This window comes from Galeopterus variegatus, unplaced genomic scaffold (genome assembly GCF_000696425.1).
Source record: "Galeopterus variegatus unplaced genomic scaffold, G_variegatus-3.0.2 Scaffold1120, whole genome shotgun sequence".
Taxonomy (NCBI): Eukaryota; Metazoa; Chordata; class Mammalia; order Dermoptera; family Cynocephalidae; genus Galeopterus; species Galeopterus variegatus.
The window spans coordinates 351,007-368,690 of NW_007727231.1; the positions used below are offsets into that span (position 1 = coordinate 351,007).

General features: G+C 44.2%; 1 protein-coding gene across 1 annotated transcript; it reads right to left on the reverse strand.

Moving 5' to 3' along the window:
* Window positions 1-4: 4 nt before the first annotated feature.
* LOC103592302 (olfactory receptor 1361-like) lies at window positions 5-11,700 on the reverse strand (the record flags this gene model as incomplete). The annotated part of the gene is given in 3 exon segments (XM_008574963.1): window positions 5-675; window positions 11,197-11,385; window positions 11,388-11,700. Coding segments are annotated over 3 exon segments (1,173 nt in total), but the record flags the coding sequence as incomplete, so codon positions are not given.
* Between the last annotated feature and the right edge of the window lie 5,984 nt (window positions 11,701-17,684).

Genomic DNA, 17,684 nt, shown 5'->3' on the forward strand with positions numbered 1-17,684 from the left:
CCCTCAGGACAGCACAGGTGATGTGCACATAGGAAGCCAGGATGCAAACAAATGGGGTGACTGTGATCAAGGCACCCTCTGTAAGAATCATGAGCTCATTGAGCTGTGTGTCTGAGCAGGAGAGTTTCAGGAGTGGATTCACATCACAGAAGAAGTGGGGGATCACATTGTCTGCACAGAAGGAGAGTTGAGCCATCAGCAGCGTGTGCAACAATCCATTCAGGTTGGCAGTGACCCAACATCCAACGACCAGTAGGGCACAGAGCTGATGGGTCACCTTTGTTCTGTAATGCAACGGGTAGCATATGGCGACGAAGCGGTCATAGGCCATCACAGCCAGGAGGAAACTGTCCATGACAGCAAGCACATAGAGAAAATACATCTGCGTGAGACAGTCAGAGAAGGAGATGCTGTGACTCCCATGTATGTGATTGGCCAGCATCTTGGGGATAGTGGTGGAGGAGAAGCAGATGTCCATGAAGGACAGGTTGCTGAGGAAGAAGTACATGGGGGTGTGCAGGCAGGAGTCGGTGCTGATGGCCAGGATGATGAGCAGGTTTCCCAGGACCGTGACCAGATACATGCTCAGGAAGAGCACGAAGAGGAGCTGCTGCTGCTGGGGCTGCCTGGAGAGTCCCAGGAGGAGGAACTCGGAGACGCTCGACTGGTTTGTCCCTCTCATGCTGTGAGCCCAGGTGAATGGAGGGCAGCACATTCAGAAGCCTAGACAGGGATTGTTAAGATGTTGTCAGGTTCCAGGCAGGACCATGTGTGTAAATCACATTATAGAGCTGCTGAAACAAGATGTGCCCACCCCACCTGCACTTCCAATATCCAATGCTCAGGTCTAACGCTTTCCTTCCTGGACTCATTGATTCTTATTTTCTACATTTAATGTTGAAAAACTCACAGACATATGCACAGCCTGACTCTACCATGTGTTTTTCTGCTTACATTTCTCAGTTTTGCCTCCACCCACCCAACTCCTCATACTGGGATCGTCTCAGAGTGATGACTGGTACATTCAGGGCTCTTACTATTACTTCCTGTATCTGGAAGATGCAAAAAAGGAGGTTCCTAAAAGAACTTCCTATCTTAATAGACAAGTATCGATGTCTCCGTGGCTGCACCTCACCTGGAGGAGGTTGGTGCTACTGCTGTCAGGTGTTCTCACCTCTGCACAACTGCCCAGTGCTTCTCTTTATAGCAGGGATCGGACTGTCCTGGAAACACAAGCCAGCTGTGGGTAAGGAGGAGCAGGGTTCATGGTTTACACACGTGTGATTCATTGGGGCAATCACAGACCTAGTGTGTACAGGAGCCTCCTTGGCCATGGGGACCAGATTCCCTAAGAGCCTCATTAGAGACAAAAAGATAATAATTGTCTCACCCACTTTTTTGTCCCTTTGGACCAAGCAATGATGACATAGAGTAGTATCTAAGATTTAGGTCTAATTCTTACGTCAAAACTTAAAAATATTAGAAAGGAAGCCACATGGATGGAGACAAATTCCAGACATAATTCCCTGGAAGTCAAGCCTCTTCACCTTGTTGATCTAGCCTGTGACCATTGATATGGAAATTCAATTAATAGATCGTTTTTCTTGGCACTGTCTTTGCTCACACCTGGGGCTATTCTTGTATTTTCTGTTACCCCAGATTTTTTATGTCTGGTTATCCTCAGACAAGATTATTGATACCATATCTTCTCCATTTACAGATGGGAATGTTAACAGCACATTACTGAGATGGGCTCAACCTATGGACATGTTTGGGATAAAAGGTAGCTACATTCCACGGAAAGCTGTTTCCAGTAGAGCACAGCATGCTGTGATTTAGAATCTTCAGGACCTTAGGGTAGACACACTTTGGGAAGTCTCTTCACCTCCCACGGTTTACACTTTTCTTGGAACAGAATTCCCTAATCCACATAGTCACAGACTGGCAGGGCCCCAGGATTCATGTTTATAAAACCTTCCTTCCCCTTCACCATGGCTGCTTGGACCAGACAATTTGGAATCAGGACTGAGGAACGGCCAGTCCATGTCACCATGTGGATTGGCTGGAATGCATCAGTCCATCATCTGCTGCCTGCTCAGTTCACATCACATGGGCCGAGAGAGGAGCCAAAGAAGCAAATACACAGAGAGGAGAAGATACTAGTTGGAGAAAACCCTTATGGTTTTACATTCTGGTTTGAGTTATTTACTGGTGTTCGGCTATATTCCAGCATGTTTCACTCATGGTTCTCAGTTGCAAAATAACAGAAACCAACTGTGGCTAATTTCAGGAGAAAGGGACTTCATTAAAGAACATTGAGTCCATCAATGAATGGGTGGATAAACAATTTGTGCATACATATACTAGAATTTTATTGAGCCATATAAACAATTAAAGTCCTGATTCATGCTATAACATGGATAAACCTCAAAACCATTATGCTGAGTGAAAGAAGCCAGACAAAATGATCATACATTGTATGATTCCTTTTATATAAAATACACATAACAGGTGAATCTATAGAGGTGGCAGCATATTGGTCACTGGTACAGAATGGGGATGGGAGAAATGGGGAGTGACTTCTATTGGGTAGGAGGTTTCCTTTTGGGGTGACGGAAATGTGTTGGAACAGGACGGAGGTGGTGACTGCACAATATTGTGAATGTACTAAATGACGCAGAATTGTTCAGGTTAAGCTGGTTCATTCTATGCTATGTAAATTTCACTTCAATAAAACATAAAAGCAAAAATGGGGCTGGCCGCTTAGCTCAGTTGATTTGAGTGTGATGCTGCTAACACCAACAACCAGGGTGCAATCCCTGCATCAGCTGCTGCCAAAAAATATATTTACATAGTGAGTGTCTCTCAAAATCACTAGAAAGCTAGATAGCCTGGTGCGATGGGGAATTTCATGGGACAATTTGACAGGGTAACAATGTATTCACTCAGACATTACTCTAGATATCTCTGTGAAGGCATTTTTTAGATGATATGAACATTTACATCAGTAGATGCTGAGTAAAGCAGATTACCCTCCACACTGTGATTGGGCCTTTTCTAATCAGTCAAAGGCCTTAATTGAATAAGACACTTCTTCATGCAGGAGTGATTCTGCCAGCAGACTGGCTTTAGACTCAAACCACAACACCAACTCTTCCATAGGTCTAAAGTCTGCTGGTCTACCCTGAAGATTGTGGACCTGCCAAGCCTCCAAAATCACATGTTCATGCAACTTTACAAGCTGTTGACCCTAAACTTTATATGGAAGAAAAAAAAATGCAGAAATAGTTCTGACAATTTTAAAGATGGCTGATGTGGTAGAATTTTCACTACCAGAGAAAGTCACAGTATATATTAACAGAAATTAATGTAATGTGCTATTGGCATAGTAAAGAAGTTGACATTTATAGAACAAATTTACCATTTCAAATAGATTAAAGAAAAGTGCTCTTTTCAATAAAATTTGGAATCAAGGATTATATATGATTGGTAAAACATACAATTACTCTATTTGTAAATAGCAAGTTGTTTTTAGAAAGATTTAAATGTGAAAACTTAATCCCAATTCCTAACCCTAAAGAAACTAAGAACAAACATTTGAAGAAAATCTTGGAGAATGTATTTGTAATCTTGGAAATAAAATGATATATTTAACTGCAAAATAGAATGAAAAAAATATAATTGGTTAAAATTACTATATTAAAATTTAACACTGTATTGAAAAAAGACAACAGAGCTATCAGGAAAACGTATTATCAATATGTGAAAGTGACAAGGAAGTATTATCCAGAATATATGAAAAACTTCTCAAAATACAATCCATTAAAAAAATACTATGAAGCCTTTATATATAAAAATAAGTGATAGAGTTTGGATGTGTTGTCCCTGCCAAAACTCACATGGAAATCTGATCCCCAAGTGGCAGTGCTGGAAGCTGTTTGAGTCATGGGGTGGATCCCTCATGAATGGATTAATGCTCTCCCTGTGGAAGAAAAGCCTGAGTGAGTTCCTGCACTGTTAGTTCTCGTGAGAGCTGGTTGCTTAAAAGACCCTGGCACCTCCTCTCTCTCTCTTGCTTCCTCTCCCCATGTGATCTGCTTGTACTTGCCAGCTGCTTGCTGCTTTCCACCATGAGAAGAAGCAGCTGGAGGCCCGTGTCAGATGCAGCTGTCCCAGAATGTAAGCCAAGTAAACGTCTGTTCTTTATAAATTACCCAGTCTTAAGTATTTCTGTAATAGCAACACAAACGGACTAATACAATAAGGAAAAATGTTTACGTACATCTATCAATTGAAATAACAAAGAATATAGGGTATGATTCCATTCTTTATGCTATGTTTAATATAAAATGTTACAAATATTCAGAGTTATTTTTGTGATTTTAACTTTTCTTCTTGATAATACTTTGTGTTTTTGAAATGTTCTAAAATTTGATAGTTATAACTTTTATAACAGTAGAAATGTTTTATAAAGAAAAAAGAACTATGGCACTGAATATGAAAACCTGAATATAAGTTCTGGTTTTATTACTTACTACCTGTCTAATGCTGGGAAAATTAATTACACTCTTTGATCCTGAGTTTCCTCATCTCTAAAATAGAGATAGTAATATTTATGTCATTAGGCTATTGTTTAGATTAATATAGGATAATGCAATTTGCATACTAGTCAATTAAAAATAGTATTTCTTTCTCCTTCTCCAAAACTAGATATCCAAATTTTGACCAGTGTATGTGTTTAGGTAAAGTTCATATAGCTTCAATTCAAAATTAACTTCCCCTTAACTTTATTCTTTTCTAGTGAGTGTGCATTGACTGAGCTTTCACAAAATAAACAAAGGTCACAGACCTGTTAACCTTTTCAAGTTCCCTTCAGATCTTTTTCCCATGGTAGAAGAGAAAGCAAATGTGAAAAACCTTATTTGGCTTTTCATCTTCAATGGCTGCCTATTTCCAAGGCCGAAGTTCTGAGGGTTTATATATATATATATATATATATGGTTGTATACATTCCATTGGTTCTGCTTCTCTGGAGAACTAATAAACCACGCTCAGAAGACCACTCATCTTGTAACAGTTCCCCAAATCATGCTTTGGAACCAGCTAGTGAGGACACTGATGCTGCTGCCACCAAGCAGTAGGTGCTGCCACTTGCAGTTCTGATTGCGGCTGTCATGGATGCCATTGCTACCACCTGCACCTCTGCCCCCAACTCCAGGGACCATCTCATTACAGTTGTCAGCACTGCTAAAGAAAGTTCCTACTAAAGAAAGTTCCTCCTGGGCTCCCCTTCTCTGTGTCAAATTCTTGGCAGGTATACCTGATGTGCAGAGCTTGTCACATGTCCTCATTCTAGTTGACAGGGAGGCTCACAAGCAGATATCTGGTGTATTGACTTCCATAGTGGAAGGAGGTCTCTTCAAAACAGATCTGCAAATTAGGAAATTCCACCAACCTTAGAAGTGGGCTCAGTTGCTGGGAGGCCAAAAAGTCAGACAAATATCTGCCAGAGTCATTGTCTGGCTGGCAACATGAACATGCACACCTTTCCCCCAAATTTACCATCCTGAAAAAGTTCGGCTGTGTCCTAATGCGGTGCAAGTATCCCTCACACATCTGAAAGCCCCACTCACCCGTCCTCAACAGAGGGACACTTCAAAATCTCCTGTCACTGCTCCAGGTCCCAGTCAAGAGTCTCCCCTGCTCTCATCCCAATCCTGGTTTTACATTCAACATTCTCTGACCAGAACATTGAAGTCATCTACCAGCAACACATCCCATGTTAGAGCAGAGGAAGGAAGAAAAGGAAATGAAAATTGATGAATAGGTAAATATACACATGGCATAGGAGGGCCAAAAATGTGGTAAGATAGACAAAAAACAAGGAGAAAAGCAAATAAATAATGTCCAGTTGTAATGAGAGCCTTACCTGCTCCGCTGCTGTCTTAGGGAGCGAACTTCTGCCTGTCCCCTTCCATTCAGTAACGTGGCGCTGCCTCTCCATCCCCACCCAGTGCCTGGTGCTGAGTGTGTGACACCAGCAGCGTCCTCTCCACAGGGGGAGTCCCATGGAGGGGTCTGTGGAGTGGAGATGAGCATGTAGGGGCTTCCTCAGGGACAGCTGAGGTAGCGACACCGGTGGGAGAAAAGGGAAGAGAAGGAAGGAGGAGTGGGCAGAAAAAGGAGGTGGCGTCAGTGTCTCGGCTCACCCAAGGGAGCTCTGGAGCAAAGGAGAAATTTCAGACATACTCAACCGGGGCAGGGGAGCAGGCAGTGAAACCCCTGCATCGATGGGTCATTGAGTGGGGGCATCCTGGGAAGGGGCTTTGACCTTGAATTGACTGAGGCAGCATTCAGTCAAGTGGGGATCCTGAGAGCCTTGTGGCAGCAACAGTCCCAGCAGCGGGGGAGTGAGTCTTTCATTCCTGAGAAGGGATCGTGGTGGCACATCAGAGTCTGTTATGTTATCATCTTCCAGGGCACGGTGGCAGCATCAATCGCGGGGTAATCTGCTCTGCTGGGGATAGATGCAGAAGGGGAATAAAGGACTTGAGCTGAGTCTGAAACACGAATAGGTGATTTCCACAAAAGGGGAGGGAGAGTGGGGAGGATCGTGTGTGAGGCTATTCTAGGCAGAGGGGAGAGGCTGAGCCCATAAAATGGGGAAGAAGCAGCCAGGCAGGTCTGGATTTAGGGTGGAAGGTGTAGAACAGGGACAGCAAAGGGCACCAGATCACAGCAGCCTCGTGGACAGGGTGGCCGCATGTTCTTTTTGGCCCAGAGCAGTCCTGGTTTACATCAGTCGTAATGTCGTAATTTTAATAACTCCCTCTTTTACTCTCAAAAGTGTACTAGTTGTAGACCGGTTCCCGCTCACTGGCTGAGCGAGGCGCGGGAGCAACACTGAGGTTTGCAATCCCGTTGCGGGTCCCCGGTCCGGTACGGGGGCAACACTGAGGGTTGCGATCCGTTGCTGGACACGGAAAAAAGACAAAAGACAAAAAAAAAAAAAAGTGCACTAGTTGGAGTGGTAGATTATGGGGGCTTTCTACTCTAAGTCATAATGTGAGTTTTGGATTGTTTCTCTGCACGATTAGTAGTTACCTTCAAAAATTATAATCAGAGGAGTTAGATGAACTGATGTTTATTTTAAAAAGGTCATTTTGACTGTGGTGTGGAGGGTGAAATTGCTACGGGAAAGTCTATGAACAGGGAGGCTTAATAGGAATGTTTCAAGAATTCAGGAAAAAAAAAAAATTCCAGCCCTGATCTAAGGCAGATACAGTCTGAATGATGAGAGAGAAGATTTGGGAGTGGTGCTGAGGAGCTGGTCTGTAGAGCACTTAGTGGTGCAGGAATGGGAGGATCTACAGAGATGCTCGCATTTTGTCCCTGAGGGACTGCATGGTGCCATTTATTGAGAGAAGGATAAAAGTAGGAGAGAAGCGGGATGTGTGTGTGTGTCTGTGTGTGTGTGTGCACGCGTGCGCATGTGTGTGTGTGACTGTGGGTGTGTGAGTGAGTGTGAGGCTCAGAAGCAAGCGCAGCTCAGAGATGATCGGTCTCATTTGGACAAGTTGTTTTTGAAGCCCTGAAGGACACCTGGGGTTAGGGTCCCAGGAGTCATATGCTTTGGGCCTGAGGCTCAGGGAAGGCTCTGGGTGCACATGGACTCAGAAGTCACCAGCACATTGGTTTATTAGGAACTACGAGAGCGGATGGGATTGTCTACGGAGAGAGCGGCCACTGAGGAGGAAAAGATCCAAGAATAAAACCCATGAGGACAAGAACATATAATGTAGTGAAGATGACAGGCCAGCACATGTGATCTATAAACTCCGGAGCCAGGACACAACTACAGAACATGAAGAAAGTGGAATCTCAGAAGCCAGAACCTTAGTTTCACAAAAACTGTATCAATAATGTGTCACCATAGTAACAGTACATAATGTATCACCATAGTAACAGTGTCTAGTGTATCACCATAGTAACAGTACCTAGTGTATCACCATAGTAACAGTGTATAAAAGTACATATCTAAGCTACTCAAACACAGGAACTTAGAAAAGCAATAACTTCTCTCTTTTCAGACTGTGGGTCACCTGGGCTTGGCCCCAGGCTGTGGGCTGGGCTCATGTCCGCAGTTCTTGTGCTCTACCAGGTTCTCAGGCTGGAGGGACAGCAGCCTGGAGAGCACGTTCTCCTGGGGAGCAGCAGAGAGCAGGAGGGAAACCCAGCTGCACAAGCCCATTGGAAGCCAACTTAGGTAAAATCATATTCATGGTGCATAACTGCAGTTGTCTTTGAGCAGCAGGATATGGGGTATTTTAATTTTGTTCTTAATGATTTTTGGTGTTCCATAGTGTGTGGAGACTACCCTTCACATAACAAAAATGATGTGTTTTAAACGGGGGGAATTTAAAAACTCCAAAGTAAGAATATCCAAATTAAAAATTAAGGTAATACTCATCCATTTTTTTTCTTTCCGTTAAAGTTAATGGTCACCTCTTATCTAGGAGCAGTGGCAGACACTGGGGACACAAAGCAAGTAGTATATTTAGGTAGGGAGGGTCTCAGTCTATGGAAAGCCATTACAGAGAGGGGAGAATAAACCGAAAAAAAAAAAAAAGAGCTGTGAGAACAGAAGACGGACTCAGGAGGCTTCATGGAAGAGGAGGTAGCATTTGACTTGGTTCTTGAAGGTGTGGGATGGGAGTCGCTAGTCGGAGAAGAAAGCAGGGCCAGACAGTGGGTCTGGGCAGAGGCTACAGCAGGTGCTGACCAGTTTCCCTCATACTAAAGACGTCACCCCGGCTGGACCCGCCCCCAAAGTTCAGGCAGCCAATCAGGATGCTCCTCAGTGTTCCCGCGCTTCCCTGTGGCTCCCTCTGGATGCACCAGGACACTTGTCACCGGCCTCTCTTGAGTCTCATTGGAAATGCTATTACTCACTGCAGGCCTCATACTTCACTCTGTTGTTCTTTTGTCTGAGTCTCAAAACTCACTTTGTGACCCAGCGATCATGACTGATGACTCCGGAGGACACATACAGGAGGACGAGGTAGAGCAGTGATTCTCCACCCTGACTGCACGTTAGAATGGCCCGAGATGGCGGCAGAGGGAGGGGGACTAATGAGGAATTGGTCAACTGACACAAAGAACGATTGCATATTGTAATGATGAATAATCTAAGTATAATGATCTAACCACCACACGTTGTACACAATTATTGGAAACCAACGTTGTACCCTACATGTTTGTATAATAATATAAATGAATTTTTAAAAATCGCCCAAGATTTTTTAGAAAATCTCTTTTTGGGTCCTGGATCTCACCTGTACAGATTGTGATTTATGTGCTCAGTTTTGGAGCCTGGATATCAATGGATTGTGGAAGCTTTCCAGGTGATTCCAATAACCAAGTACACGTGTTGCACGTGTACTCCTAACAAATCACAAAAAAGAAAGAAATTGACTTGGGTATAAAATAGTTTAAAATTTAGTCATTAACTTCAGGGGAGCCCGTGCCCCACATCAGCACTCCTCGGGCATGGAGAACCTGAGCCCTGCCCCGTGCGGTGACAGCCAGTGGCCAGTGATTTAGGACAGAGGTGCCCAGTTTGGTTGTCAAAGTGTGGTCAAATCAGTACTTGTAGTCGAAGGGATTTCTGTGCCCAAAGGACCAATGATGAACAAAATATTGGAATCAAGCACATTCCTGCAACCCAGTGTGGTGTTTGGGTTGGAACCAGCACTGGCGGTCATTTTGCTTCACTAAATTAGCAAGACTCATGTCCACCAAACAAGGAGTGTCTCTACATTCAGGAAGCTGCTCCACGTCAGAGAATACAGTTGACCTTTGATGAACGTTATTATATAGAACCTTCCTTTGAATGTCGGCTTGATCACTTGGAAGTCTCAGATGGGACATTTGGTTTCTCTCGTCTTGTAGAATGTTACAGTGACATAAAAAGCCTTCCAACAATTTAATCAACAGGGAGATTCATTTGGACAGTTTAGTTATGATGAACTTGAAGACTGGGATTTTGAGCAAAATACTCATTTACTCCAGATGAAGAAGATCATCTCTTCAGTGGCTGGGTGACTCACTCTGATTTGAGACTCTTATGAGTAGAAGAGAGATAAATGGTCAAGTTAATTGAGTCAAGACTTTAGAAACATAAGCAAGGTCAAAGGGAAATCCATTAATGAACAAAAAAATTAATAAAAATTGGAAATAAAACTGTGTCACTTGATTTTTGAAGCATATCATAGATTTTTTGTATTTATTTTAGATTTCTTTATGTTTTCTTATATGTACTCAAGGACAAGAACATCAAAATAAAATGTTTTAAAAATAAACAAAACCAAGGCTTTGGGTCCCTATATAGCGATGGCTGGTTCTCTCACTTGGGAGAGCGTGGTGCTGACAACACCAAGTCAAGGGTTAAGATCCCCTTACCAGTCATCTTTCTAAAATAGATAAATAAATAAACAAGCAAACCACAACAAAAAAATGAAGTCCCAAAAAAAGAGGTTTCGTTACTCAATAGAAGAGTTACAGGTGAATCAGAGCCCAATAAAAAATAACAATCACCTTCTGTGTGTCCCCCACTAACAATTAATGGTGACCGTTTGTGAGCCCCTCTCAAAGACATAAATCTGTTTGTCTCCAGACCATCTTTGATGAACCACTGCTGCATTATGCTCAATTGGTGAAAAGTAGATTTGCTTGGGAATGAGATTTAGTCTTGATTCTCTCATCAGACAGAAAATGTCTTCCTGCCAAACACTTTTCCTATAGCCCCTTTCAAGTCCCTATTCCTCAGGCTGTAGATACAGGGGTTTAGCATGGGGGTCACCACTGTATACATCACAGTAGCCGCGATGTCTTTCTCAGCTGAGTGTGAGGAGGAAGGGTTGAAATACAGAGCAATGATGGTGCCATAGAAGAGGGAAACCACAGCCAGGTGAGAGCCACAGGTGGAGAAGGCTTTCCACCTTCCCCTTGTGGATGGGACCCTCAGGACAGCACAGGAGATGTGCACATAGGAAGCCAGGATGCAAACAAATGGGGCAATCATGATCAGGGCAGCCTCGGTGAGAAGCATGAGCTCATTGAGCTGTGTGTCTGAGCAGGAGAGTTTCAGGAGGGGATTCACATCACAGAAGAAGTGGGGGATCACGTTGTCTGCACAGAAGGAGAGTCGAGCCATCAGCAGCGTGTGCAACAGACCATTCATGTGGGCAAGGACCCATGATCCAGCGACCAGCAGGGCACAGAGCTGATAGGTCATCTTTGTTGTGTAATGTAAGGGGTGGCATATGGCAATGAAGCGGTCATAGGCCATCACAGCCAGAAGGAAATTGTCCATGTCAGCAAACACAAGAGAAAATACATCTGCGTGAGACACCCAGAGAAGGAGATGCTGTGACTGCCAAGTATGTGGTTGGCCAGCATCTTGGGGACGGTGGTGGAGGAGAAGCAGACGTCCACAAAGGACAGGTTGCTGAGGAAGAAGTACATGGGGGTGTGCAGGCGGGAGTCGGTGTTGATGGCCAGGACGATGAGCAGGTTTCCCAGGACCGTGACCAGGTACATGCTCAGGAAGAGCACGAAGAGGAGCTGCTGCTGCTGGGGCTGCCTGGAGAGTCCCAGGAGGAGGAACTCAGAGACACTCGACTGGTTTGTCCCTCTCATGGCTCTGAACGCAGGTGAATGGAGGGCAGCAAATTCAGAAACCTAGACATGGACAGTTAAGGTGTCATCAAGCTTCAGGCAGGACCACGTGTGCAAATGACTTTAAAGAATTAGTAAAGCAGGATGTGCCCACCCCACCTGCACGTCAAGTTTCCAATGCTCAGTTCTAATGCATTTTTTGCTAGACCCATTGGTTCTTATTTTCTATTTTTAAGACTGAAAAACTCACAGACATATACACAGCCTGTCTCTACCATGTGTGCCTCTGCTTACATTTCTCACTTTTCCCTCCACCCACCCAACTCCTTAGTAGCTTATAAAGAGATTTAAAAAAAAAAAAAGAAAGAAAGAAACTACTGATTATTACTGGGGTCATCTCAGGTGACCAGGAGGTACATTCAGAGCTCTTAGTATAACTTTCTGTATCTGGAAGATGCAGCAAAGGAGGTTCCTAAAAGAACTTCCTATCTTAATAGACAAGTATCGATGTCTCCGTGGCTGCACCTCACCTGGAGGAGGTTGGTGCTCCTGCTGTCAGGTGTTCTCACCTCTGCACAACTGCCCAGTGCTTCTCTTTATAGCAGGGATTGGACTGTCCCAGAAACACAGGCACGTCCTGGGCGAGGAGGAGCAGGGTTCACAGTTTACCCATGTGTGATTCATTGGGGCAATCACAGACCTAGTGTTTAAAGGAGCCTCCTTGCCCACAGGGACCAGATTCCCTAAGAGCCTCATTAGAGACAAAAAGAGAATGAGTGTCCTCCCCAGTTATGGTCCCTTTGAACCAAGCAATGATGACATAGAGTAGTATCGAAGGATTAGATGTAACTCGAGTCAAAAGATTAAAATATTTGAAATGAAGCCACCTGGGTGGAGACTAATTCCAGACAAAATTCCCTAGAAGTCAACCATCATCGCTTTTGTGACTTGAGCCATGCCCATTGATGTGGAAATTAGATCATTAGATACTTTTTCTTGCCACTGTCTTTGTTCAGACCAAAGGATATTCTTGTATTTTCTGTAAGCCCTGCTTTCTTATTTCTGGTTATCCTCAGAGAAAATTAGTGACGCTGCATCTTCTCCACTTGAAGATGGGACTGTTCACAGCACATTACCGACATGGGCTCAAGCTATGGACTTCCTTGGGGAAAAGGGTGATCTGAGTCAAAGGGGCATTGTCTCCAGGAGAGCCCAGCATGCTGTGATTTACAAGCACCAGGACCTTAGCATAGATTCCTTTGGAGAAGTCTCTTGAACTCACATGGTTTACACTTTTCTTGGAACAGAACTCCCTGATCCACATTATCAAAGTGTGGCAGGCCCCAGGATTCATGTTTATAAAACCTTCCTTCCCCTTAACCATGGATACTTGGACCAGACAATTTGGTACTGGGATTGAGGAATAGCCAGTCCATGTCACCACGTGGGTTGGCTGGAATGGATCAGTCCATCATCTGCTGCCTGCCTGATTCGCATCCATGGGCTGAGAGAGGAGCTAAAGAAGCAAAAGCACAGAGGGGAGAAGATACAGGATAGAGAAAACCCTTCTGGTCTTCCAGTTCTGCAGATGAGTTGTTTCCTGGTGATGGGCTTTATTATGGCACGTTTCACTCGGGGTTTCTAGGTGCAAAATAACAGAAACCAACTGTGGCTAATTTTAGCAGAAAGGGATTTCATTCAAAGAACACTGAGTCCCTCCGTGAATGGGTGGATAAACAAGATATACATACATAGAATGGAATTTTATTGATCCATACAAAGGATTAAAGTCCTGATTCACGATACAATGTGACTAAACCTCAAAACCATTATTTTAAGTAAGAGAAGCCAGACACAAATAATTATACATTGTATGATTCCTTTACATAAAATAAGCATTAACAGGTGAATCTATAGAGGTGGGCAGAGTATTGGTCATTGCTAGAGACGGAGGGAAGGATTAAATGGGGAGTGACTGCTACTTTTGTCGTCATGCGAATGTGTTGGAACTAGATAGAGGTGGTGACTGCACAATCTTGTGAATGTACTAAAGTGCCACAGAATTGTTTGCTTTAAGGTGGTTCATTCTATGTTACGTAAATTTCACTTCAATAAAATTTAAAACCAAGAAATAGGGCTCGCCGGATAGCTCAGTTGGTTGGAGCATGAAGCTACTAACACAGAAATCCAGGCTTTGATCCTTGCATTAGCTGCTGCCAAAAAATAGATGTACATAGTGAGCATCTCTCAAAATCACTTGAAAGCTACATAGCCAGGTGAGATGGTGAATTTTATGTGACAACTTGACTGGGCCAGTGTAGCGTTATATTTATTCAAACATTACTCTAGATGTTTCTGTGAAGGTATTTTTTAGATGAGAGGAAGATTTACATCAGTGGACACTGAGTAAAGCAGATTATCCTCCACAGTGTGATTGGGCATTTTCTAAACAGTTGAAGGCCTTAATAGAAAAAGACACTCTTCATGCAGGAGTGATTCTGCCAGCAGCCTGGCTTTAGACTCAAACCACACACCAACTCTTCCATAGGTCTCCAGCCTGCTGGTCAACCCTGAAGATTTTTGATCTGCCAAGCCTCCAAATCACATGCACCAATTCGCTTAGCATTTAAAATACCTCTCTCTCTCTCCCTGTCTCTCTCTCTCTCTCCATATGTAGAACTTCATATATATTCTGTTGGTTCTGTTTCTCTGGAGAACTAATAACCCAGGCTTAGGAAACCACTCATCTGCTAACAGTGCCAAAAATCATGCTTCAGAACTTGTAGCGAGGACACTGATGCTGCTGCCACCAAGCACTAGGTGCTGCCACTTGAGTTTCTGATGCAGCTGTCATGGACACTGCTTGTTACCAACTACGCTTCTGTCCCCTACTCCAGGGATCATCTCACTGCAATTGCCACCACTGCTAAAGAAAACTCTTCCTGGGCTCCCCTTCTCAGTGTCAAAGTCTGGACAGGTGCATCTGATGTGCAGAGCCTGGCACTTGTCCTCATTCTAGCTGAAAGGGAGGCTCATAGGTGGCATCTGGTGTACTGACTTCTATACTGGGAGGTAGTCTCTTCTCAATGGAAATCATATATTAGGAAATTCCACAAACCTTAGAACTGTGACCAGGTGCTGGAAAGCCAAAAAGTCAGACAAATGTTGGCTAGAGTCATCATCTGGCTGAAAACATGAACATGCACACCTTTCCCACAAATTTACCCTCCTGAAAAAGTTACACTGTGACCTAACATGGTGCAAGTATCCCACACACATCTGAAAGCCCCACTTGTCCTCCACACAGGGACAAGTCAAAATCTCTTGTCACTGCTCCATGACCCACTCAAGAGTCTACCCTGCTCTCATCCCAATCCTGCTTTCACATTCTACACTCTCTGACCAGAACCTTAAAGTCATCTACCACCAATACATCCATGTTAGACAGAGCAGAGAAAGGAAAAAAAGGAGATGAAAATTAGTCAATAGGACAATATACACATGGCATAGGAGGGCCAAAAATGTGCTAAGATAGACAAAAAACAAGGAGAAAAACAAATAAATAATGTCCAGTTGTAATGAGAGCCTTACCTGCTCCGCTGCTGTCTTAGGGAGTGAACTTCTGCCTGTCCCCTTCCATTCAGTAACGTGGCGCTGCCTCTCCATCCCCAGCCAGTGCCTGGTGCTGAGTGTGTGATGCCAACAACGTCCTCTCCCAAAGGGGCTTCCCTTGTAGGGGTCTCTGGAGTGGAGATGAGCATGTAGGGGCTTTCTCGGGGACAGCTGTGTGTGCGACACCTGTGGGAGAAAAGGGAAGAGAAGGAAGCAGGAGTGGGTAGACGGAGGAGGTGGCGTCAGTGGCTCCGCTCACCCAAGGGAGCTCTGGAGCGAAGGAGAAACTTCAGACATGCTCAGCTGGGGCAGGGGAGCAGGCAGTTAAATCCCTGCATTGATGGGTCATTGAGTGGGGGCTTCCTTGGAAGGGGCTGTGACCTTGAAAAATGATAAAAACTCTGAGCTAACGCAAACACAGTCAGGATGGTGAGAGGGAAGATTTGGGAGTGGTGCTGAGGAGGTGGCGTGTAGAGCACTTAGTGGTGCAGGAATGGGAGGATCTACAGAGATGCTCACATTTTGTCCCTGAGGGACTGCATGGTGCCATTTATTGAGAGAAGGACAAAAGTAGAAGAGAAGGTGTGTGTGCGTAGGTGTGTGTGTGTGTGTGTGTCTGTGTGTGTGCATGTGTGTGTGTGTGTGTGTGTGTGTCTGGCTGAGAGGCAGGGATTGCTCAGAGATGATCAGTCCCATTTGGACAAGTTGTGTTTGAAGCCCTATAGGACATCAGGGGTGCTGTGAATTGATTGAATTGTTTCCCCAAAGTTTATGTATTAGAACTCCAATTCCCACTGTAAGTGTTGAGGTGGGAAATCCTATTCTGGTAATTGAAAGGTGGGGCCTTGAAGAGGTGATTAGATTGTAGGACCGTGCCCTAGTGAACAGACTAACACTCGTGGTCAGGGGCATGGTTCTGCGGGCTTTCACTTGTCTCCATGCCTTGAGCCCTCCACTGAGTTTGCCCAACCTTCTCCTGGTCAGAGCCAGGTATGGGAACTGGTCCATGGACAAGTGCATCTCAGGCCCCAGTTTGCCTTTATTCTGCCTGCTTAAGATCTGAGTGGCTGTCACCGTGGACACATGCCCTCTCTGCTCTGCTGTCTTCTGTCATCTGAGGCCCCTGCATTGCTGTAAAGCCACCACCAAAGATCCTCCCCATATATTTTCCCTGGACTTCTTAACCTCTGAAACTGTAAGCAATAAATTTCATTTTCTTACAAATTACCCACTTCCACGTATTTTGTTATAAGCAACAGAAATGAACTAATAGATGGGGGAATGGCCTAGCTGTCAAATGTTTTGTGTCTGATGCTCAGGAAAGGGTCTGGCTTCACGTGGATTCAGAAGTCACAAGCACACCAGTTTATTAGGAGCTATGAGAGTGGGTGAGGTATTCTATGAAGATAGTGAACACTGAGAAATAAAACATCCAAGAATAAAGCCCATGAGGACAAGAACACATAATGGAGTGAAGAAGACAGACCAGCAAATGTGATCTGTAAACACCGAGTCAGGACACTATTAAAGAACATGAAGAAAGCGGGGTCTCAGAAGCTAGGACCTGGGTTTCACAAAACCTGTGTCAATAATATACTACCATGGTAACACTATCTAATGTGTCAGCATAGTAATAGTACCTAGTGCATCACCATAGTCACAGTGTGTAAAAGTACACGACAAAGCTCCCAACAACGGTAACTTAGAATAGTAATAACTGCTCTCTTTTCAGACTGTGGGTCACCTGGGCTTGGCCCCAGGCGTAGGCTGGGCTCATGTCTGCAGTTCTTGTGTTCTACTGGGTTCTCAGACTGGAGGGACAGCAGCCTCGAGAGCACATTCTCCTGGGGGCCTTGTTACTTTGCCCCCCAGGGATTTGTCATCCCTCTTCCCCTGGGTGACCGAGCTGTAAAGGATTACTCAAAGCCCATCTCTTCTGAGCAGTGAGAAGCCCTGAAGTGGTTAATCTCCCAGAACCCTCAAGAGAGAGGCATTCCTTCCATTTGGGAAATTAACCACAAATTGGGGTTCTGTTCCCACATTTATTCTGCAGACCAGGAAGTGTCAGGAAGAGAACATAGGTGGGGTTATAGTTTAACAATATAGCCTGGTAACATTCAGTAAAACAAGCAAAATGACATTCCATAAGGCAATTTCAGTGATCCACCAACAAAAGCTTGGTCTTAGCAAACATTCCTTCTCCCTACAGAAGCCTCCCAGTATCTTTACATATTAATCAGTAACTTGTCTGTCTCTGAACCAGCAACTTTGCTGTGTTACAATTCTTTTTTTTTGTTTGTTTGTTTGTTTGTTTGTTTGTTTTGGACAACTCTTTTTTATTTTTATTTTTTTTTATTTTTATTTTGTCAATATACAATGTAGTTAGTTATTGT